This window comes from Parus major, chromosome 1 (assembly GCF_001522545.3).
Source record: "Parus major isolate Abel chromosome 1, Parus_major1.1, whole genome shotgun sequence".
Lineage (NCBI taxonomy): Eukaryota > Metazoa > Chordata > Aves > Passeriformes > Paridae > Parus > Parus major.
In genome coordinates, this window is record NC_031768.1 from 68880991 (window position 1) to 68900354 (window position 19364).

Genomic DNA, 19364 nt, shown 5'->3' on the forward strand with positions numbered 1-19364 from the left:
TTTATATAAGTTCTTCCCAGTAGGATGAAAAGCCTCTCCTGGCTTTAATCTGATTACAATTAAAAGATTACATTTAAAGTATTTTTCTAGTGGGCCTACATGGGTTTGTATTTTACAGTATTGTGTTGAGTGTCAGTAACCTGCAAAGATGACTGCTTATTAAAAAAAGTGGGCAAGAACATTTGCTGATGTAATTGTATTTTCTGCCTTGTTCTTTCTGAAAGCAAAGATGCCATTTAATGCATTTCACTAGGAAAAAAAACCAAAACCCTAAAGCCATCTGTAGGGAAATTCATTCCGGCTTAGACCAGACAGAAACTTGAAGCTTGAATCAAGGCTGCAAAATAACCAAGTATGGATGTTAGCACAGGAGCAGCAGTACCTCAAGGGAATCTGGTTTTGTAGACTCCAACCTTGATCCCAGGAACACCATGCCCTGGGATTAGAGATTGCATTTGGAAGCCTTAAATTTTCACTTCTGTTACTGGTAAGTTAAAATAAAGATGAACAGCAAAATCTTACTAATCTAAGGACAAACACAGGCTCAAAAGTGAGATTTTATTCATATTTGTTACTTATGCACAACCCGAAGTATGATAAAACTGATAAAAACAGCCTAGAATAGTGTTTACATCACTAATTTCAATTCACATTTCGTCCATAAAATACCAAAAGGAAAATGACAACATTGCAGGTTCAGAAAAAGAGTTTGGCTACTATGACTGAAAAATTTACACTATCTTCACTGGTCACAACTGATTTCTTGTTTAATGCTTATTATTTAAAATAAGCACAAATTACAAAATGTCAGACACACCCAACTTCTGTGCTCATAAAATATATCTTCTGTCATATCAAATTTCAGTAGATTGGGAAGAATTTTCTGCTGAGACACTTCCTTTCAGCATGTATCAAAAGAACATTGAGAGTGCTCTCACCACTATGCAGTGATGTAACACTGAGGTCCCAGTTGCACCTCCAGCTACCTCTCCAAAGAATCATTTTGCAGGCCACTGTGCAAGCACAACATGATGGTGAGGACAAGCCATCTCCCACATAGTGATGAAAGCCACCATCAGGCTACAGCCTAAATTCTGTCCTCCCTGGTGGACACACAGACCTCAGACTCCAGGACACAAAACAAAGCACACTTCAGCTCTGCGTTTTAAGGCAAACACAAAACCAGCTCCAACTGGGATGGAGATCAGCCAGTCCCAGCAGCTGCCCCTGGCTACCAAGAGCTGTGGTTGCTCACCACTATGCAGAGATTGGGCATACTTTGTGTGAAAAATTTTAACACCAGCCCTGAGGCAGCATGTTATCCCTCTATCATAAAGGCAGCCACCATGGATTGAAAAGTCTTATGAAGATTAAACAGCAATGCAGTAGCCAACAGTTTGCATGCAAATATCGTGTTAGACTGTTACATTCTCAGGACTAAAACTGTTAATGGTGTAAACACAGGTTAGATAATCACCTTCCATTTATCTCTTTATTTTACATACTTCTTTTAAGAATAGACCGAGGGGGAGCCTCACAGAACAAAGGAGTTTTACCAAATGTTAGACCTGGAATTACACAGACTTCTCTTACAAAGATTAAAACTGTAATCTGGTAAGGAAAGAACTCTTCCCCTGCTATGAATAAAATTTAAAAGCCTCATTAGGCAAAGCAGCAGCCTGACTCTTGGTCCAGAAAAGAAAAACAAGACAAACCATTTTAATACTGTACTGCTGATAAAAAAAAATGAAAACAAGGAAAACAGAGACAGTCAAAGCAGACTTTATGGCAGCAACTATGCCTAGGAAAGGACCAAGGAAGTGAGTGTGTATATATATATGGCATAGTACCTCCACTCCACAGACATGAAAACTGCTTTAACTGCCCATGTTTTACCCATGGGATGTACTGGGAAAGAAATACATTCAAAGTAAGAGTTTTGAGTCAATGTGCTACATGACTACACATGTATAAATCAACAACAACAGAACTTATTTACACACATGTTTATACCTACAGGAATAAAGACCAAGTTTAATACTTGTGAAATGTATCTGATTGCTAGATCCAGACAGTTCCAATCTTTAGTAACAGCAGTAGCATTTCTGTACTGCAATAGCCACACGGTTTCCATCAGGTCTATCCTGCATCCAGTTGATCTTATGATCATAAGACTGAAAAGTTCTACAGGTATTTCCATTTTCATTTATAACACAGATATGCATCTGCTACCCAGCAGAGATCCCCTAAAACGCTTCCCAACAAAGAGCCAGCAACTTAGAGCTGGTACTGTTACAAACATATCCTGTCTGCTCACCAAATGTTGGTTTTGGATCATGTGGGTTCATTCTTCAAAGTATACATTTCATCATCTGCTACATTTTTAAGATAAAAAGGAAGATAGTAGAAAATCAATTCTGTATGCATAAAAACTTAAGCCCAAAAGTGGTTAAAAATAGACTAAGGTGGGCATAATTAGTACCTAATAAAAAAGCTAAAAGTCAGTTTAATGGAACTCAACACTTCACTCAGCCATACAGTTAGCTGCCCTCAAAGACTAACAACCAGACCAATTCACAAGTACCTAAGTTGCTTAAATAATTAAGAGTAAGATGTAAAGTCAAAAAAAATATATTTTATCCCTTCAAGAACGGGAAAGTAAAATAAAATGCTGGTTCTGTAACAGTGCAACAACTGCAGCATATTTTGCACGCAGCACAAGAGTTGCTACATTTAGTGGCACTTAAGTATTATGCAGTAAATACTGAAAGTAAGACAAGTTTCTGATCTGCATAAGCATAATCACATCATTATTACCAGAGTTGCTAAGCTACAGCATTCTGAATAATACCAATTCAATTTTAGCGCTTCCCTCACTAGCCTTAATACACGTCAACGTCCTGCTTTACATCTTGCTAACAAAGCAACCACTGAAGCCAAGTATTTAATGTAGTTGCCAGTAGGCTTGGACCACGTTCAATCTGACCAGTCGTTCTCATCAAACTCGGAGTCGTCGTCGGAATCACTGTACTCCACGGCAATGCGCCTCGACAGGATGGTGGCCACGTCATTGCCAACGGGCTCGCGCTTCGCCTCCTGCTCACGCTGCTCCTGCACCTTCTTCAGCTGAATTCCTGCAGACACAATTACTCTCAGACAAAGCTTTCCAGGCAAGAGATTTCGTATTTGGCACTGTTATTGGTGAGTTTGTTGTATTCTCACAAAATACTAAGGTAGAAGGAGGGGAATAAAGAAAGCAAGCATTGAGGTAAGAGGGCCTCCTTGAGCAAGGAGGAGGGAAAGACAAAAAAGGCAGATGGGAAATAATTCTCAGACACTGAATACTTCTGGACTCCTAAAACTGTCAACAATATGCTGAAGCTAAATATTCAAGACTGTACAAGTAATTTTGATCTGAAGATGAAAGTTTTCAAAACTGTATTTGTAAATACTCTTAGACATACAGCTCCATATTGTAAGCAAGGTCAGGAACAGCCGTAAGTCACTGGTTAAAAAAAAATCAGTGGGCTGAAGCCTGGTGTTGTATAATTCTTCTGAACAGAAGCAAAAATCCATGTACATCTACTGGCGCTTTACATAATGAACATAAGTGTTGTGTTCATTAGATTATGTCTACACAAACACTAGAACACACTTGACAAATATGTGCATCTTTCAATGTTAGATCCAACCTCGTGGCTGACAAATATCAGAACAGGGGTCTGGTACCTGTGGTTAATGAAATCCGCCCAGCTGGGAAAAGCAGCCATAAAGTCATTACAGTGGAAAAGACTTGGCTCTCCCTGAAAAAAAGGAATACCTGAAACTCAGTGTGCACTTACCCATCCTGATGGCAGCCAGAAGATCGCTCCGAGCATCGCTCATTGGTGCCTGCTTCGCCTCCGAGGCCGGAGGAGCGTGCATGGGGGAGGAAGAGAGGGATGCACCTGCAGCAGGAGGGCCTGGAGGGGGAGGAGGTGGGCCAGGAGGAGGAGGAGCAGTGACAACAAGCCCACCAGAAGGAGGAGGATGAGTAGCTGTGTATGTTGAGCCAGTCACCAGTCCAGAATGGGAAGGTGGCACAGGAAGCTGAAGGGGACTAACAAATGCAGTTTGTGCTGAAGGAATCATAGGGGGTGGAGGAGGAGGGGGAGGACCTGTAGGATTGTAATAATCCACCATCTGAGCTGGGAGCATCCTATATAAAACAGAACAAAAACATTTAATACATTCAAAGTGAGGACTCAGAAAATTATCTCCCCTTAAACTGCACTCATCCAACCTCAGGTAAAACAAAAATCAAAAGCAATTTGAACTGGTGACATGCAAGTGAATATACATGTAAGAATTATCAAATATTGCTGATATACTGAGATTTAAGACAAATGCTGAAGCTAATGGCAATGTCCTTTCAGCACTCTACAAAGTAAGCTTTTCATCTTAATTCTCCTACCTAGTTAAGTATAAAGCTACATTTCTTATTAAACATCTACTCTGTGGGACTGTTAAGTACAAAATCTTTGATGAAGAAGGGACCAAGAAAACTTCAGACTACACCCTTCAATTCCAGAGAAGGTCAAGAGGTAATAGAGGACACAGACATGGAGGACAATGGCAAGTATGAAAAGAAAGATTTACCCCAAGGTAAATGTATCTCATATGCTTCTTCGGTTAAATTTATCCGTTTAAATACCATTTAATTAAATTGATACATTTGATGGATTCTTTAAATAGGAGGCACAGGGAAGAGCTCATATCCTTGTTAAAATGTCATTGAAAGAAATCTTAATCAGGAAAAGAATGAGAATTGGTAAGAGTTGTGAAGTAGCTAAAGAACCAGATACAGGAGACAGGAGCTGAAGCCAGGTGAGTGATTACATTGAGTGACACATGCCAGTCTATGACAACTGCAACACCCTGAAAGTGGTCATGGACCTGAGGAATAAGCACAGTGATGTCTTACACACTGCAAGCAACAGAGAAAGGGCAGGCTGGAGCAGCCACTCCTAACTGAGTCATCTACAGCAGCCCGATAGCCATCAATCAGGCGAATGCTATCCCAGGATATGCATCAAGCAAGGATGACAAACCTTGGCTTGCATAGTAAAAAGACAACACAGGCAAGAATGACTACAACTTTCCTGGGGTTACAACTTGAAAGTTTAAGCTATTTGCACAAAGGAACAGACTCATTAGAAAACATTTTCTAGCTACAGGAGAACCAGAACTCTGGAGCAAGCCTTCCTTCAGAATGCATTCAGGCAAAATATCTACACAGGCATTCGATAAAACTCTGCCTTGAATTACAAAGTGGCATTCCTCCTGTGGTAGTATGGAATTTGTGTCTGAAGAGACCCCTTCCAATTCTGTCAAAAGCTTCTCTAAAAAGGATTTCAGGGATGCAACAAAGACTGCCAGATTAATCACGATCAACAATACTCTTTCTGCACACTTCCTGAAGTTTAAAATACTCTCCAAATTATCCTTTAACTACTTTCCACTTTAAAGGAAAATTGCCTTGTCTTCAATACTGTGTTAGGCACCCTTACTATTTTACAATCATACTGACTTTACCAATACTTCCACTTCATTCAACACAAACCTGGTTATTTCTGCTTTCACTATTTCCTCACTTAAATTCAGTTCATACACAGAAATTATACCCATTTTCTCATGGCCTCCCCAAGGAGGTAATTTGGGGTCTTTGATGCATTACACTTTAAGATGGTTGTGAAAAACATGCATTCCTCTGGTTTTGCCAAGAATCCCCTAGAATAAATCAGATTTACCCATATTCTGCTGGTACCACGGGTACTGAGCTGTGCTGGCCATCTGAAGGCTGGGGTGGAGGTGGAGGGGGTTGCTGAGGTCTGTTTAAAGTGGCGTGTCTTACAGTGGTGGAGGGTGGTCTGTATTCATGCTCATGGCTTTGGGATGCTGCCATGTACTGTGGACCATCTCCTGCTCCATAGGAAGGCATTGCTATCTGCTGATGGAGGGAATGATTCGGAGTAGCAGGATAAGAATAATCTGTAACATCAGATGCATGGGACCTAAAATTGAAGTAAATTGATGCAAAAGAACAGATTATGTGAGTGTAACAGGGCATTATCTAAATAACTGACAAAAGAAGCTAAAAAGAGTACAATCAGCATTATTTCTTTTGCAAGAGGATTCTCCGATTTATCAAACACCACTCCCTTTTAAGTCCACAGAAAGCACAGAAGGAATTTTAGTAGCCATATGGAAGCTTATGGTTTTTGTCAATGATTTTGACAGTCCATTGTTTGAAATGATAATACTTACCAGCCTGCCTCAAGTTAAAAATGGCAGCAGAAAAAGAAAAGCAATACTACAAGCACTTGCAATTATGCAGAAGAACATATTTTACCAATGCAAAGAATAACAATTTCAAAAGTTAGAAAATTATTTTTATTTTGTTTGCACAATTAATTTTGCTGGAAAGGCTTAAAGAAACTGGGAAATATAAGTATTAGTTGAGCAGAGAGTTCATAAAGATACAAAGACTAGGATGCTCTGTCAAACAAGCCCAAGAGAGGGAGCAAAAGGATCTTTTCATCCCATTACTGTGAAGACTTGTTTTAGTAATGAACAATGGTGCAGCCTGGCTTTTAGTGAACACAGTGAACTGATGCACTTATATGTGAGCCTGGAAGCAAGGTAAGCAACAAAAAGCCAGGGCTTTGAGCAAAATGAAATAACAAACCCTTTGGGCATTTTGTCCTCTTTCATGCTTCCTGCCTGTTCCATTTTCTTTGCGTCACTCATGAACTCAATGCCCATTTTCCTTCTCTCCCACTCTTCTTTTCTTGTTCTTACTTTTCTCACATTAATTTGCTGGTTTCTGTTTGGATTCAGCTTGTGTTTCTCTCTCTAAAGCACAATAAGTATAATAAATACATTGTAAATTGCCACAGTCCAAACACTGGGATGTCAACATTTAAGGCTCAAGTCTTACAATTACCAAAAGAGACCCTTTTTTGTTTTTTCTTTGCTTTAGCAGTAATAAAAAAAACACAGTATAACCAAATACACTTCTTTGGGACCTAATTTACAAAATACTGCTCCTGCAGTAGCTGGCAGCATGAAAATCTCTCTCAAACCAGTACATATTTCTAGATGTATGGGTTTTTTAATCGCTTAAGACCACTCCAAGGTGAAAAAATAGAAAGTCCTTTCTCCACCACAGTACCATTCTCAGAATTAACCCTTCATGGATGTAAAACATTCCAGGATTCAATCTCAGATATTTGATTCACTGAAATGTACTACTCCATCATTTATAAAATATAAAAAGCTTATGTAAGCACAAGGTATCTGTCACAAAAGCAACATCAAAATCCAACACAGATATGCATCCTATAATTTCTGCTTAAAATAAAATCCCACAGATTGCAAATACCACAGATATCTACAGACAGCCAAATACATGTTGACATTGCTGGGAGATAAAAACGTATCACTTCAATACGATAATTTTAACTCAGGAATCCTGGAAGCAAGGTGTTAAATCTGAAAAAAAAAAGACTCAAAAAGTGTGAAACAACTCCTGATGAAAAAATCCACACCTTTTGCTAGATCAACCTATGCAAAGCTTTGCCAGGCTGCAGTGTTTCATTAAGACTAACAGGAGACAAAGGTCTGCATTAGAAACTGTAAAATAAAACCAACCAAACAACAGTTTTTAGACAGAGAGAGTGTCTGAATACATTATTAAAAGACCAATAGCAATATCAAATATGTTTCATTACTTTTCACAAAGACCACAACATTACAAAGTTCTGAGCAGATTTTTTTCTTCTAAATCAATCTCCACTGGACAGCAGACTAAAGGTATCAGTCCACACTCTTACAGTGGTAGCTGCCTCCTCAACCTAGCCATTCAACAATTTAAACACTTTTTTTCCAGTGGACTATGTTTATTTTTGTATTTATTGCTAGCACTTAATCACAACAGACATAGGAAATAAAATAAGTGGGAAAATCCTCTACTGAGACCAGCTTAGTGTAAAAACTAAGACTTCAATGCACATCAGGTAACTCCCACTAAGCTCAAAGGGAATCTCAGTCAATGAAGATGAATTCTTCTGCGTATCTCTAAGCAGAGATTTTTGTTATTTCAAGCAATAACATCTCATCTGGTTTTGTAGCTTGCTTTTTAGACTAATGTAACATCAAAAAGCTGAATTCTTCTCCCACCAAAGCATTCTTTGCAGGCAAAAGTATTCTCGACTGAGTAGATCACAGAAAAATATTTATTAAGCTACCAGCAGAGCACCAAATAACAAACTAGACACTACAAAAGAACTACTGACATTATCTACTAGAGGCTTTGTAACTACTGAAGATCAAATATAAAACATGCAGCAAACACTTCTTTCTCTGCAATACATAACATCATGATGATAAAATGCTCATGTGAAGCTGAGGAAGAAAAAAATCATTACAGAATCTGTTACGTCATTTATGGTCTAAAATAAACTTGAAAAGAATGTTTTAAACATGCATTGTATGCTTTGTCTAACTACTCCCATCCTGTAAAAACACCTAATTCTACTCAGTATTGCTGAACATACAACTGTGGTATAACAAACAGCTTTGCTGTAAACAGACCTAGTATCTGGGGACAGTGATCCCTCGGAAGATGCTCCATGGTACACACTTTGAGACAACCTGTTGTCAGGTCTAAGCTCTTTGTCATATGCCATCATATTCCACTCCTGGCGTCTGTTCCTGGCTTTTCTAACCTTTTTCACCTCACGGGTGGTGCCATCTATACGCTTTTGCTCCTAATGTCCAAACAAAAGAAATAAAGCATGCAAAGAGAGAGAAAAAAGGAAAGGAAGAAAGCTGGTTAAAATGCAGTTAGAGTGCATGAAAATAAGACCAGATTTACAGATGAAGCCAAGTCTTCTTAAAATTTCTCTGCACTGAAAATAAGAATATCTCCTTACACTATGAACCTCATTAGTAGCAGGACTTTTGATTTGCCTGTGTTCTGTAGGATGCTTGTGCTACTGTGATGACAATCTCCTGCTTTTCCTAATACAGAAATGTGACCAATTTTAACAACCAGAAAGCCAAACTTCTTCCGACATCATGTTTTATTTAGACTATCCTGAAGCACTTGTAATTTTCATCTCCTGAAAATCAAACTTCTGAGAATGTTAAATAAGCTCAGGGTTATTCTGGTTATTCATTATGGTCACAATCAACAGGGCCTGGGGACGTATGGAGAAATTGGACACAATTTCTTATCCCATAGTCTATGTGAAATTATTTTTGTTTGTTTTAACTTCCTCTCCCTTCTTAGATCTAATTAACTACTGAAATTCCTCCTAGTTTCCCCTCATCATTGTTTCCCATTATCTGATATAAAAATGAATCACACTAATTCTCTCTGCAGTGAGCCAGTAATATTCAGGCCAGCAGTATATTACAGCTTGACAGACTTGGCTGCTTGTATCTTTCAATATAACATCAGGCTCAACCAATGTCAGTGTACCACATTTATCTTTACCTCACTGATAGCAAGATCTCCTAATATTGGGACCCAATGCCTTCACACCTTGGAAATGTTGTACTCACCTACTTCTGACTATTCAGTATAAAATCATATTGTGGTGCTTCAGCACAAAAAATGAACAAGATTGCTCATTCAGACTGAGAAGGGTCTGCTGCTCCTTTTCTCAGTATTCATGACAGCACAGGGTTTTTTTTCAATCCGCTCTAGACACCTTAGAATACATGTTTTACCTATTAGTAGGTTGATATTAGGCTTTTGGCTGCTAGAAAAATAGATCCTCTGGAAAGAACTAAATTGCTATTCTGAGAATGCAGCCAACGAATTGCATTGAGAGAAGAGCATGGTCAAATTCTGGTAGGCAAGCCTTCCACTGGGGAATCTAGACCCACAAAGGTCTAATAGAAGGATATTATATTATATGTAGATATAAAGGTATAATGACAGGGATAACAGCTGGAAAGCCAGCTCAACAAGAAGTTCATCACAGATGAATACAGGTTTTTTAGTCCAACTGTCAAACAGCACAGAGTAAATAATTCTGAAATAATGTGTTTGGCACTACATAACTAACAAAAAACTATCAAATGGCTTACTTGCCCTTGTCTTGGCTCTCTTGCTCATTTATGCACGTTTGCATGAGGAACATGCTGATCCTGCTAACATTTAGAGTGACAGAAAAGACTTCTTCAAGTTCAACACCCAAATGTTTTGACAACTCTTGCTCATTTCTACACTAAACAGATTTTTGGTCTAATTTATGTTAAATAACAATGATCATCTTAATGGTTCTTAATCAGTTCTCCCAAAATATTTTTCCTCCACAAACATTTTAGAATCACACCCTTTTGATGTCTGATAGTCACTCACATCAAATTCTGCCAAAGGATTTGGAGCAGAAAGAACACAGGTTCAGACACGCTTTAATTTAAATATATAAAGTTTTGGTAATTGCCATGGTTGAATATATGCTTGTTAAAAGTTTTTCATCTGTCTTTTTCAATTACTTGCTGCAAATGTTTTGTTTTTTTTATATTTTTGACTTTTATCCTGATTAATTTCTTAAGATTTTGTTACCTGTGTCATGTTGTATTTCAGAAGAAAGCCCTTTTCACTGAAAACACTTGGTCTTTTCTTTCAGAACAACAATTTTGTCATCTAGGGGTCACAACTACATCTTTTTTTGCAAAAATTCTAAATAAAATAAATATCCACCTTTTGACCAATTTATGATGCTACTGGGAAGACAATAATTTTGATACAATTCCTGTACAATTATGAGTGCATGCATGACTGCTTACAGTTACTACTTATTATTTAAAGAGATCACTTGTTTTTTATGAAAAGGTAAATACATATGGATGTATAAACAACAAAAAATAAACACAGAGCTTAGCTGGTTTTAATTGGATCAGATTTCATCTGGACAGGTTGTTCCAGACCAGCATCTGTAAGTATGCTAATGAATAAAAACACTTCAATCCTTTCTACTCAAGCAGTACTAAAACCTACTATTAGTAGTGATATTTTGATTACATATTACATCACTACATCTCTCTAGAACATTGAATGTTTTCCAAAACAGTGGGGCAGCCCTACTACTAGCACCTGACAAAGCTACATATTCCTCTAGGAGTGGTTCTAAGCTGTTCCAGTAGCAGTTTCATTCCTTTGACAATTCCTTTGACAATTCCTGACAGCTCTAGCTTTACTACCCAGGGCAAAGATGACAGAGCTGTAGGGGAGCTGAAGCCTTTCTAGATAACTACAGCTGGAAATATTTCCCAAGCAATTAAAATAATATTAAGAGGAGTTACTTTTTTTCAACTGACTGTAATAGAAGCTGTGGCAGACAAGTGGGTGTTGCAGATTAAGACAGAAAACAGGTACATCATTCATGTTGGCAGGAAATTATTTCAGGAAACACAAAACATATTAGAGTCTTCAAACAGGGTTGAGTTAATTGTAAGTTTGATATTTGCATCAAGAATTAGCAAATGACATTTCAAGCATCTTAATAAAGAATTAAGAGCTAGTAACAAAAAGTAGCTTCAGCAAGTATTTGCAATAATTTCAAAAAACTGGAAGCACGAGCCTAAAGTATTTTCCTGACCACAAATGTATAAAATCCTATCGAAACACAAGTCAACAAGAATGATTTCTGAAATACAAGCTTTCCAAATTTGAAAATTGTTACTTGCTTGAATAGCTAATTATCCTCAGATAAAAAGGCAGAACAATAAACAGCAAATCAGAAGAACTTTCCTTTGTTTCATCACAACTGCCCTACCTATAGTCATTTCATACAGTCAGAGAACTACTGGTACAAACCAAGACAAAACTACACTGATCTCTCATATATATGAAACTATACTGATCTATAGAAAGTAAAAAAAAAAAACAGACTACACAGATTTTAAACTTAAAGAATTAAAATTTCAGTTTTCTTCAGAACAAAGTTCATCTCAAAGAGCGAAATCAAAGGAAGCCTGTTAGATATTTTCAATTAAACTGTATAAAGAAACAAAAAGCATAATATTTGAGGCAAAAAGATTACACTCTTCACAAAACTCCTGCTGTAACAGCTCCAGCACTTAGGGCAAAATACCAAAATAATACTGGAAAACTGATGCACTGATGCAGGGACTACTCTCAGATTTCACCAAGCACCTGAAAAATTGAGGCTGAAAAATTGAGGCTAGCTGCATTTGGTCAGCTGATGAGGAGGATGGCATTTGGATGTCTACCTTGTACTTTCCTAAACAATACACACTTATTTCACCTGCAGTTTCTCAACAACTATGAAGTTCTGTGCTTCTGTAGAGTACAAATTGCGTAAATAATTCTCATTTAACAGATTGAAAATTTAAGTTCAGCTATCAAATTGTTAATAAATGCTCTGGATTCATTCCTGGTTACTGCTACCATGAGGACAAGAATAAAAGAAAAATGACATTTGGTTCAGCAACCTGTGGAATAAAGTGTGCCTGGGAGACATCCCACCCAAACCATCCTGCTCTCTGAAGGACACAGATCATGAAATGCTTGAAAACCATCTTCTGGAAAGCTAAACCTAAGATTTCTACCCATCACAAAGTGAACTTTATCCATGCAAACTCAAGTCTATGCTGCTTTCTTCTTAGTTGGACTTGGCATACATTTAATCAAATCAAATAGCACTTCAGCTAGAATTTATCAAGGGGCATTTCTGTGATGCATGGTTATAATCCTACATGACTGGAATTGAGCATATTTATGTTTGTAGACTGTAATAACACAATTACAATCTACAAAAAAATTTACCATGGATGGAAATAAGCAATATGTGTTGCCCAAGTCTAAAAGTAACTTACATATATAACAGTTTTTTAGAAATTGTTTTAAAGGAATAAAGAAATGTTCAAGTGATTTTATAAATTCTTATAAAAGCATCTCTATTTTTTCCTTTAAAATAAGAATGGAAAAAATGGGAAATTGGAATGGAAAAAGCTGTAATTCAAATTCCTTTCCTCTCCCATTACGATGTCTTTTTCTAGAGCACAACAGGGCCATTTTTCTAGGTAGCAATTAGCAGATACTGGCATAGGATTCAAAAAAAACATCTTGGAAGATAACCACTTGCCCTCCTAAAATAGAGGATAAGCTATAAAAATGGAATGCACTGAATCCACAGCCACACAAAGGGGAACAATCTTTCCACTCACACAAACTAAGTATGACCTGGCAATTTTCATGCCTGGATAACTGACCATAAAATTGTAACGCACAAATGTGCTACTATATTTCTGCTTTTACCTTCTGTCTCCTCTTTTCTTTTCGCTTATCTTCAGTATCTTGTAACATTTTTTCTTTCCAAAGATCAAAAAAATAGGAAGGATCAGTATAGAACTTCAATCCATCTTTCTTATCATCCCTGGAAAACAACAGAAGAAAAACTAAAAATACATGAATTAGTACGTTTTAAATCCAGAAAACTTACCTTTTATGATCATCCAAGCCTCAAGCTGTTCAATAACAGCCCTTATTAACTGGATCTCCATAAACAAATACCACCACTGTCTGCAGCAGCAGCAAAACCAGCATACTTTAGTCATAAATCCTTCCCATTTATCTTCCAACTAAACATTCTTTATGTTGAAAAATAAAAATCAGATACACTGCAAATGCTGTACTATATCATTCTTAAAAAATAAATAAATCATTTATTGCAGACTGAGTTTTATCAACCTTGAAAAATCAAATCTCAATAATAAATATAGCTTTTCCCTTCTGATATAATTATTCTCTGCATACAATTGAGAAATAAAGGGCAAAGTACAAGAAGGTAAACAATTAGTACTTCCTTACCTATATGGTGAAAGAATATTCAGAGGTGGTGGTTTGTCACTTTGATTATAAATATCAGCCACCGGGTTCGGAATGCTGTTCTTTGAAACTACCTGCTGGTCTTGAACTGTTGAGCTCTTGAATGCTTTTTTCATGTTGATGTCCTGTAAGGATACTGTTAGAAACAGAAATACATTTACCACAGGTCTGAAACTACTGAATGTCAATATACATCATCAATTTTTCACTAACTATTTCAAATATTTTCAGTAATTTAACAAAAAGACAGGTTTTTCCTCAGTGGATAATCCTGTTATTTAACCACAAATGCATGTAAGAATTACTGTAATAAAACAGATTTAAGTCTCACTTGATCCAGAACCTCATGTAAAATAATGGGACCATGGACTATTTTGGAAGATGATGCAAGAATGCTGTCACATGCACATGTCCAACCATTTTCCCTTTTTATAAGGTTTATCCTGGAATTCTAACAGCAGAACAATTGGCTTCAAGACCAAAACACAAGGTCTGGTATTCCTCTGACACAGTATGTTTTATAATTACACATGGTATCCATACACATTCCACCCCATTCTAAGCATAATTAAATTACAGCTGCAACAACCTCCTGTGACAGTTCCACTTCTTTTCCTCTCTTTCAACCCCTAAGTTTTCTCAAATAATTGAATAGTCCTTCCTCCTAAGTTTTGTTCATGTCTCTACAGAGAGAAATACTTGCACTCTCCTACTTTCATTTTATCTTTTCACATACACAGCTCTGGGGAAACCAACACCAGGCTTTTCATTCTTTCTTCTCAAATGAAAGATTTAAGTTGGTTTTAATTGTCCCTGTCACTTTTATCAGAGTTTTGTTTTTTTTCCCCTCTTAATACAAGTTTTCATGAGATGCAGCAAGCATTGTTAAAGAAGATCCAGCTAAAGACCACTCACAATTTAAAAGTGGCAGTAAACTCTTATATTCCAACCCTAAGCACCCTGAAATACAGATTTTAGACTGCAAGTGAAGAGGATGTTGAAGCCTACACTGGGCTGTCTACATGACACTGACCACTTCTGGATTTGAACCAAGTGATTTTTAGAAGAGTGGAAGCTGTAGGACTTGTGCAAACTAAATGCACTTGCTTAGTCTCTTTATTCCTGTTGCCATTTCATAAAATACTTCTTAGCCATTCATCTAATTTATTGACTCTCAAGGACAAACTGAGAAATTTCACAAGGTAAATGAAGAGTAATAGCCAAAAATGTAGTATAATGATAACCTGAAAAAAGAAAAAGGGATGAAATTTTACATGTTATTGTTTGTCATGATGGGCACCAAATCCCACTCAGACTTCTCTGCCCAGCTATTTTTGTTATCTGTGCTGAGGCTTTGCTTCTCAATCCAAGAGCTACTTCGTTTCTGCTGTAACTTTTACAATGGCAAAAAATCAAAAATGGAATATTTAATGTCTAATAGTCATTCTCCCATTAACATCATCTGAAGTATCAAAACATCATTTCTGAAAGTACTTTCTGTTTAAAACTGCCTGTAAGTACAAGGTATTTCAGGCAGATTTTTCAGATGTGTATATCTAAATTGTTTCACTCTTGTTTGATGGAAGACATTCAAAAGAATAAAAAAAACCATTTTGCTGGAGATTTTTAGAAAAAGTTTTTTATATATTTTTGAAAACTTAACCTCAATTATTTTAAAATGTTTTTTTTCAACTGTAGCATTTTATACATAAATTATTTTTATATACACTGTATTAGTTATAGCTAAGAATATAAGAAATCACTGATGCAATCAAATCTGAAGGGCTTTTTAGAACAACCTTGCAACTGACATTTTGCTTAAATGCCAAAGTGATCCAGAAACATACTATTTCTGACAGTACAATGAATTATTATAAAGACTTCAATGTCTAGAGTGAAACAGCTAATAAAATTTACTACTGACACTAAGATGACAGCAGTCTGTATATATAGCTTATTAATATGACGTATGATTAGCAATGCAAGAGTAACAACTGCTGTCAATTTAAAATAAACACTGATTAAATTCTCAGTCCATACATTAGTTTCCCCTCTGAAAAGATTGCTTTTAATTATTCTCCAGACTCGGAAAACTAGATGGGTGGTACTGCATAACACTAATGAGACATTAATGAGTCATTAAAAAAAAGGGGGAAGGGGAAAGAAACAGCAGCAAAACCAAGATGACAGCTGCATTTCCAAAAGTACAGTATATTAATAGAATCTAGTTTGCTCATATTACTAATACAATATGCCTCAAAAAAAAAGCTGAATAGCAATCCCATAGGAGCTTATTTTATGTTCACATATAGCTCTTGACTCATAAGATAGCAAAATGCAGGTGCTTGTACCAAAAAATCAGAGTGGTTTGGTTTGGAGAGGCCCTTAAAGATTATCTCATTCCAATCCCCCTACGATGGACAAGGACATCTTTCACTTAACCAGGTTTCTTTGGAGATAAGGCATCCACGGCTTCTCTGGGAAACTGTGATAGTCTAAACAGTTAATATGTTCCAAAACCATAAAACAACAACACGTAATAATTTCCAGACAGTAACCAGCTAAAAAAGGAAGGCTAAATATTACACTAGGCACCATTACACTACTAAATATCAACAGTAAAATTTAATATTGGCACTAATAATTGGCAATATAAATAAATAAACTACAAAACTCTGAATGGCAAGTAAAATACATAAACCATATAAATAGCACTATTAAACATCACAAGTAGCATTAACTACTACTGAATCAATATTACACTACTATACTGATAAAATAAGCTTTCACATTTTAGTAAATGTCAGGAATCATCTAAACAAAGTATAGGCATTGGCTGGCTCAGACATGTAGCATGATGGCCAGAATGCACATTAACAGCTTTTAAAGCTAGACAGAGAAATGCTTTATGTACCCAAAAAAGTGCTTTCAGACAATATAATGATGTTACTGAAATCCTTTTTTTTTTTACTGTGTATTTATGAAGTGAATGAACGAGCTCATAAGTGGGAAATATTATTAAAGGAAATGCACTTTCTAGTGACTAGAACCCCTAAAAAAATTCACCTTTGTTGATCCAAACACAGTGCCTTGTTTAGATACAGAGTATTATAGGATCTTTGATGATCACAAAACAGATTAACTTATTAAGGTAGTTTGTGACTACCCTACACTGGAATTAATAGGGACACCCAGTGTCTCAAACTTTTTCCAGTATCCTGACTTACTCCCAGTAAAGTCTGTATTTTTCATTTATGATTTACTACGCTCACAACCTCAAACTTTTCCTCATGAAAAAGGCAGCTTAACAGCTCCATTACTACAGGGGCTTCTTGACTCAAGAATACTTTTACTTGCTTGGCTAAAGTGATTATTCCCAGCTTGCCTTACTGAGACAACAAAATGAAATATCGTTACAGTATTGCTTTGAAAAGACAGAGGTTATTGTGCAATTAAATACTGTACTCCTGTCAACATCACTTCTGGCTCAATGCTTACATGCAATTACCTACCTTCTTCCACTGTTGAATCCAGCTGGGTGACTTTGACAGCAAGGCGATCAATTCTGTCTTGGAGGGAATTTGCTCTGATGTAGAAGCTGTTGGCCTCATTAAACAATTCACCAAATATGTCTTCAGCATGTTTGCCTGTGTAAGAAAGACAAGGAAATCCCTTTGCTAGTGGCTTACAAAACACAGGACAAACAGCTTCAATATCATGAATTATAATAAAAGAGTAGCTGTAGGATCAGAGCAGTGCAGTTTGTCATTCAGCAAAATTTGGGGCAACAGGTTTGTACAAACATGTCTATACCATAAATTCCACCTGAAGTCTATTCTTCTGGACATCCTGGTTAGCAGTCTTCTTAAAAACACAGGGATACTTACAAATTCTAATCCTTTTGTAGCTGAACTAGTGCCAACTAACAGACAACTGAACATCAAAACCTGCCTCTGTGATGAAAAGGCCTAAAGTTACTGCAGTCCATAAAAGTACATTTTAAAATAAAAATCTTGCAATCCATAGTAACCAAGATTTAATTTTAAGCATAGGCACAGGGCAACATCAAAATTAAAGCAGTATAAAACACAAAAACAGGGATTCTTCTGCAAGGCAGCCCACTTACCTCTACAAATACCAACTGCACACGTTGCTGTCCATTTGAGCCATTTGAGAGAGATGCCACTAACCATGTTTAGCCATGGACATATGGGATTTGGTGCACGACCTATTCAGCCTCCCTTTCACCTGCCAGATGTTCTCAGTCACTGTGAGAGTGGATAGTGCAGTCCAGATCCCCAAATCACTGAAGTAATTAGGTTGGAAAAGACCTCTTTGGTCATTGAGTCAAACCTGTGTCCAAGCACTTTCACGTCAACTAGACCATGACACCAAGAGCAACATCCAGTCTTTCCTTAAACACCTCCAAGGAATGGTGACTCCACCAGCTCCTGAGCAGCCAATTCCAATGTCTAACCCCACTTTCAGTGAAAAAAATTCATCCTCATGTCCAACCTAAACCTCTCCTGAAGCAGCTTAAGATTGTCCTCTCATCACTTCCTGCCTGGGAGAAGAGGCCAACCCCCACCTGCCTACACCCTCCTTCCAAGTGCTTACATTACACTTGTAGAGAGCAATAAGGCCTCCTCAATCCTCTTTTTCTCCAGGCACAAGACTCCCAACTCCCTCAGCTGCTCTTCACACTTGTGCTCCAGACTCTTAACCAGCTTTGTTGCTCTTCTCTGAATCCACTCCAGCACCTCAATGTCCTTCCTGAACTGAGGGGCCCAGAACTGCACACAGTACTCAAAGTGTGGCCTCACCAGTGCCCAATATAGATTTGCAGCCTCATACCCTTCCCTGCAAGTGCTACAGTGGACAGAAGGTGCCACACAATAAACCAAATCCCTCCCTGATGCATAGATCATTGCTCATGGCCATTCCTCTCCCAGTCCTCCCAAAGAACTAGGCATACTCATCCACACTTGGACTTTATGTCCCAGTCCACAACTCTCATCCACTCCAGATCAGTGGTTCCAGATCCCCAATTTCATAGCTCGCCTGCCCGAGAAGTCTTCCTATAAATTTCAGATTCCACCCAAACTCATTGCTCCCATTCACTGAACTGATGGTCCCTCCTACCCAGACACTGTTCTTTCATTTAAGATGTTTCCCTCTGCAATTTCTTCAGCCAAACCCCCTCAAGAAATCCTTGCAAAAAGGAAAGTCCTGCCTCCTGCACTTAACCATGCTTTTTAAACAAAAACAAATTTTAAAACCCCACTTCTGAATTAAGCTCATCTTGCTACAACCTGTATCAAGAAGAGTCTGAAGAGCAGAAATGGAAGGGCAGGAACAAAGTCAAACTATCTAACAGTTGGAAGAATATGGAATATGCATAAACCACCTAAAAGACAGGGACTTCCAAAGCAGCCATTATTGGCATTTTAAGTTG

At 37.4% G+C, this 19364-nt stretch overlaps 1 protein-coding gene across 4 annotated transcripts in view; it reads right to left on the reverse strand.

Moving 5' to 3' along the window:
• Positions 1 to 539: 539 nt before the first annotated feature.
• WASF3 (WASP family member 3) overlaps positions 540 to 19364 on the reverse strand; it is a 64140-nt gene continuing 45315 nt past the window's right edge. For 3 of the 4 annotated variants that reach the window (XM_015646369.1, XM_015646395.1, XM_015646377.2), the window contains 7 exons: positions 17422 to 17556; positions 13892 to 14045; positions 13340 to 13457; positions 8635 to 8810; positions 5790 to 6053; positions 3843 to 4198; positions 540 to 3134 (listed from right to left, as the gene is read on the reverse strand). In XM_015646369.1, coding sequence (XP_015501855.1) covers positions 2977 to 3134; positions 3843 to 4198; positions 5790 to 6053; positions 8635 to 8810; positions 13340 to 13457; positions 13892 to 14045; positions 17422 to 17556 — 1361 coding nt within the window. In that variant the 3' untranslated portion in view covers positions 540 to 2976. Of the gene's footprint in view, positions 3135 to 3842; positions 4199 to 5789; positions 6054 to 6727; positions 6895 to 8634; positions 8811 to 13339; positions 13458 to 13891; positions 14046 to 17421; positions 17557 to 19364 lie in introns of all 4 variants that reach the window. The other variant, XM_015646416.1, reaches the window with a different exon arrangement.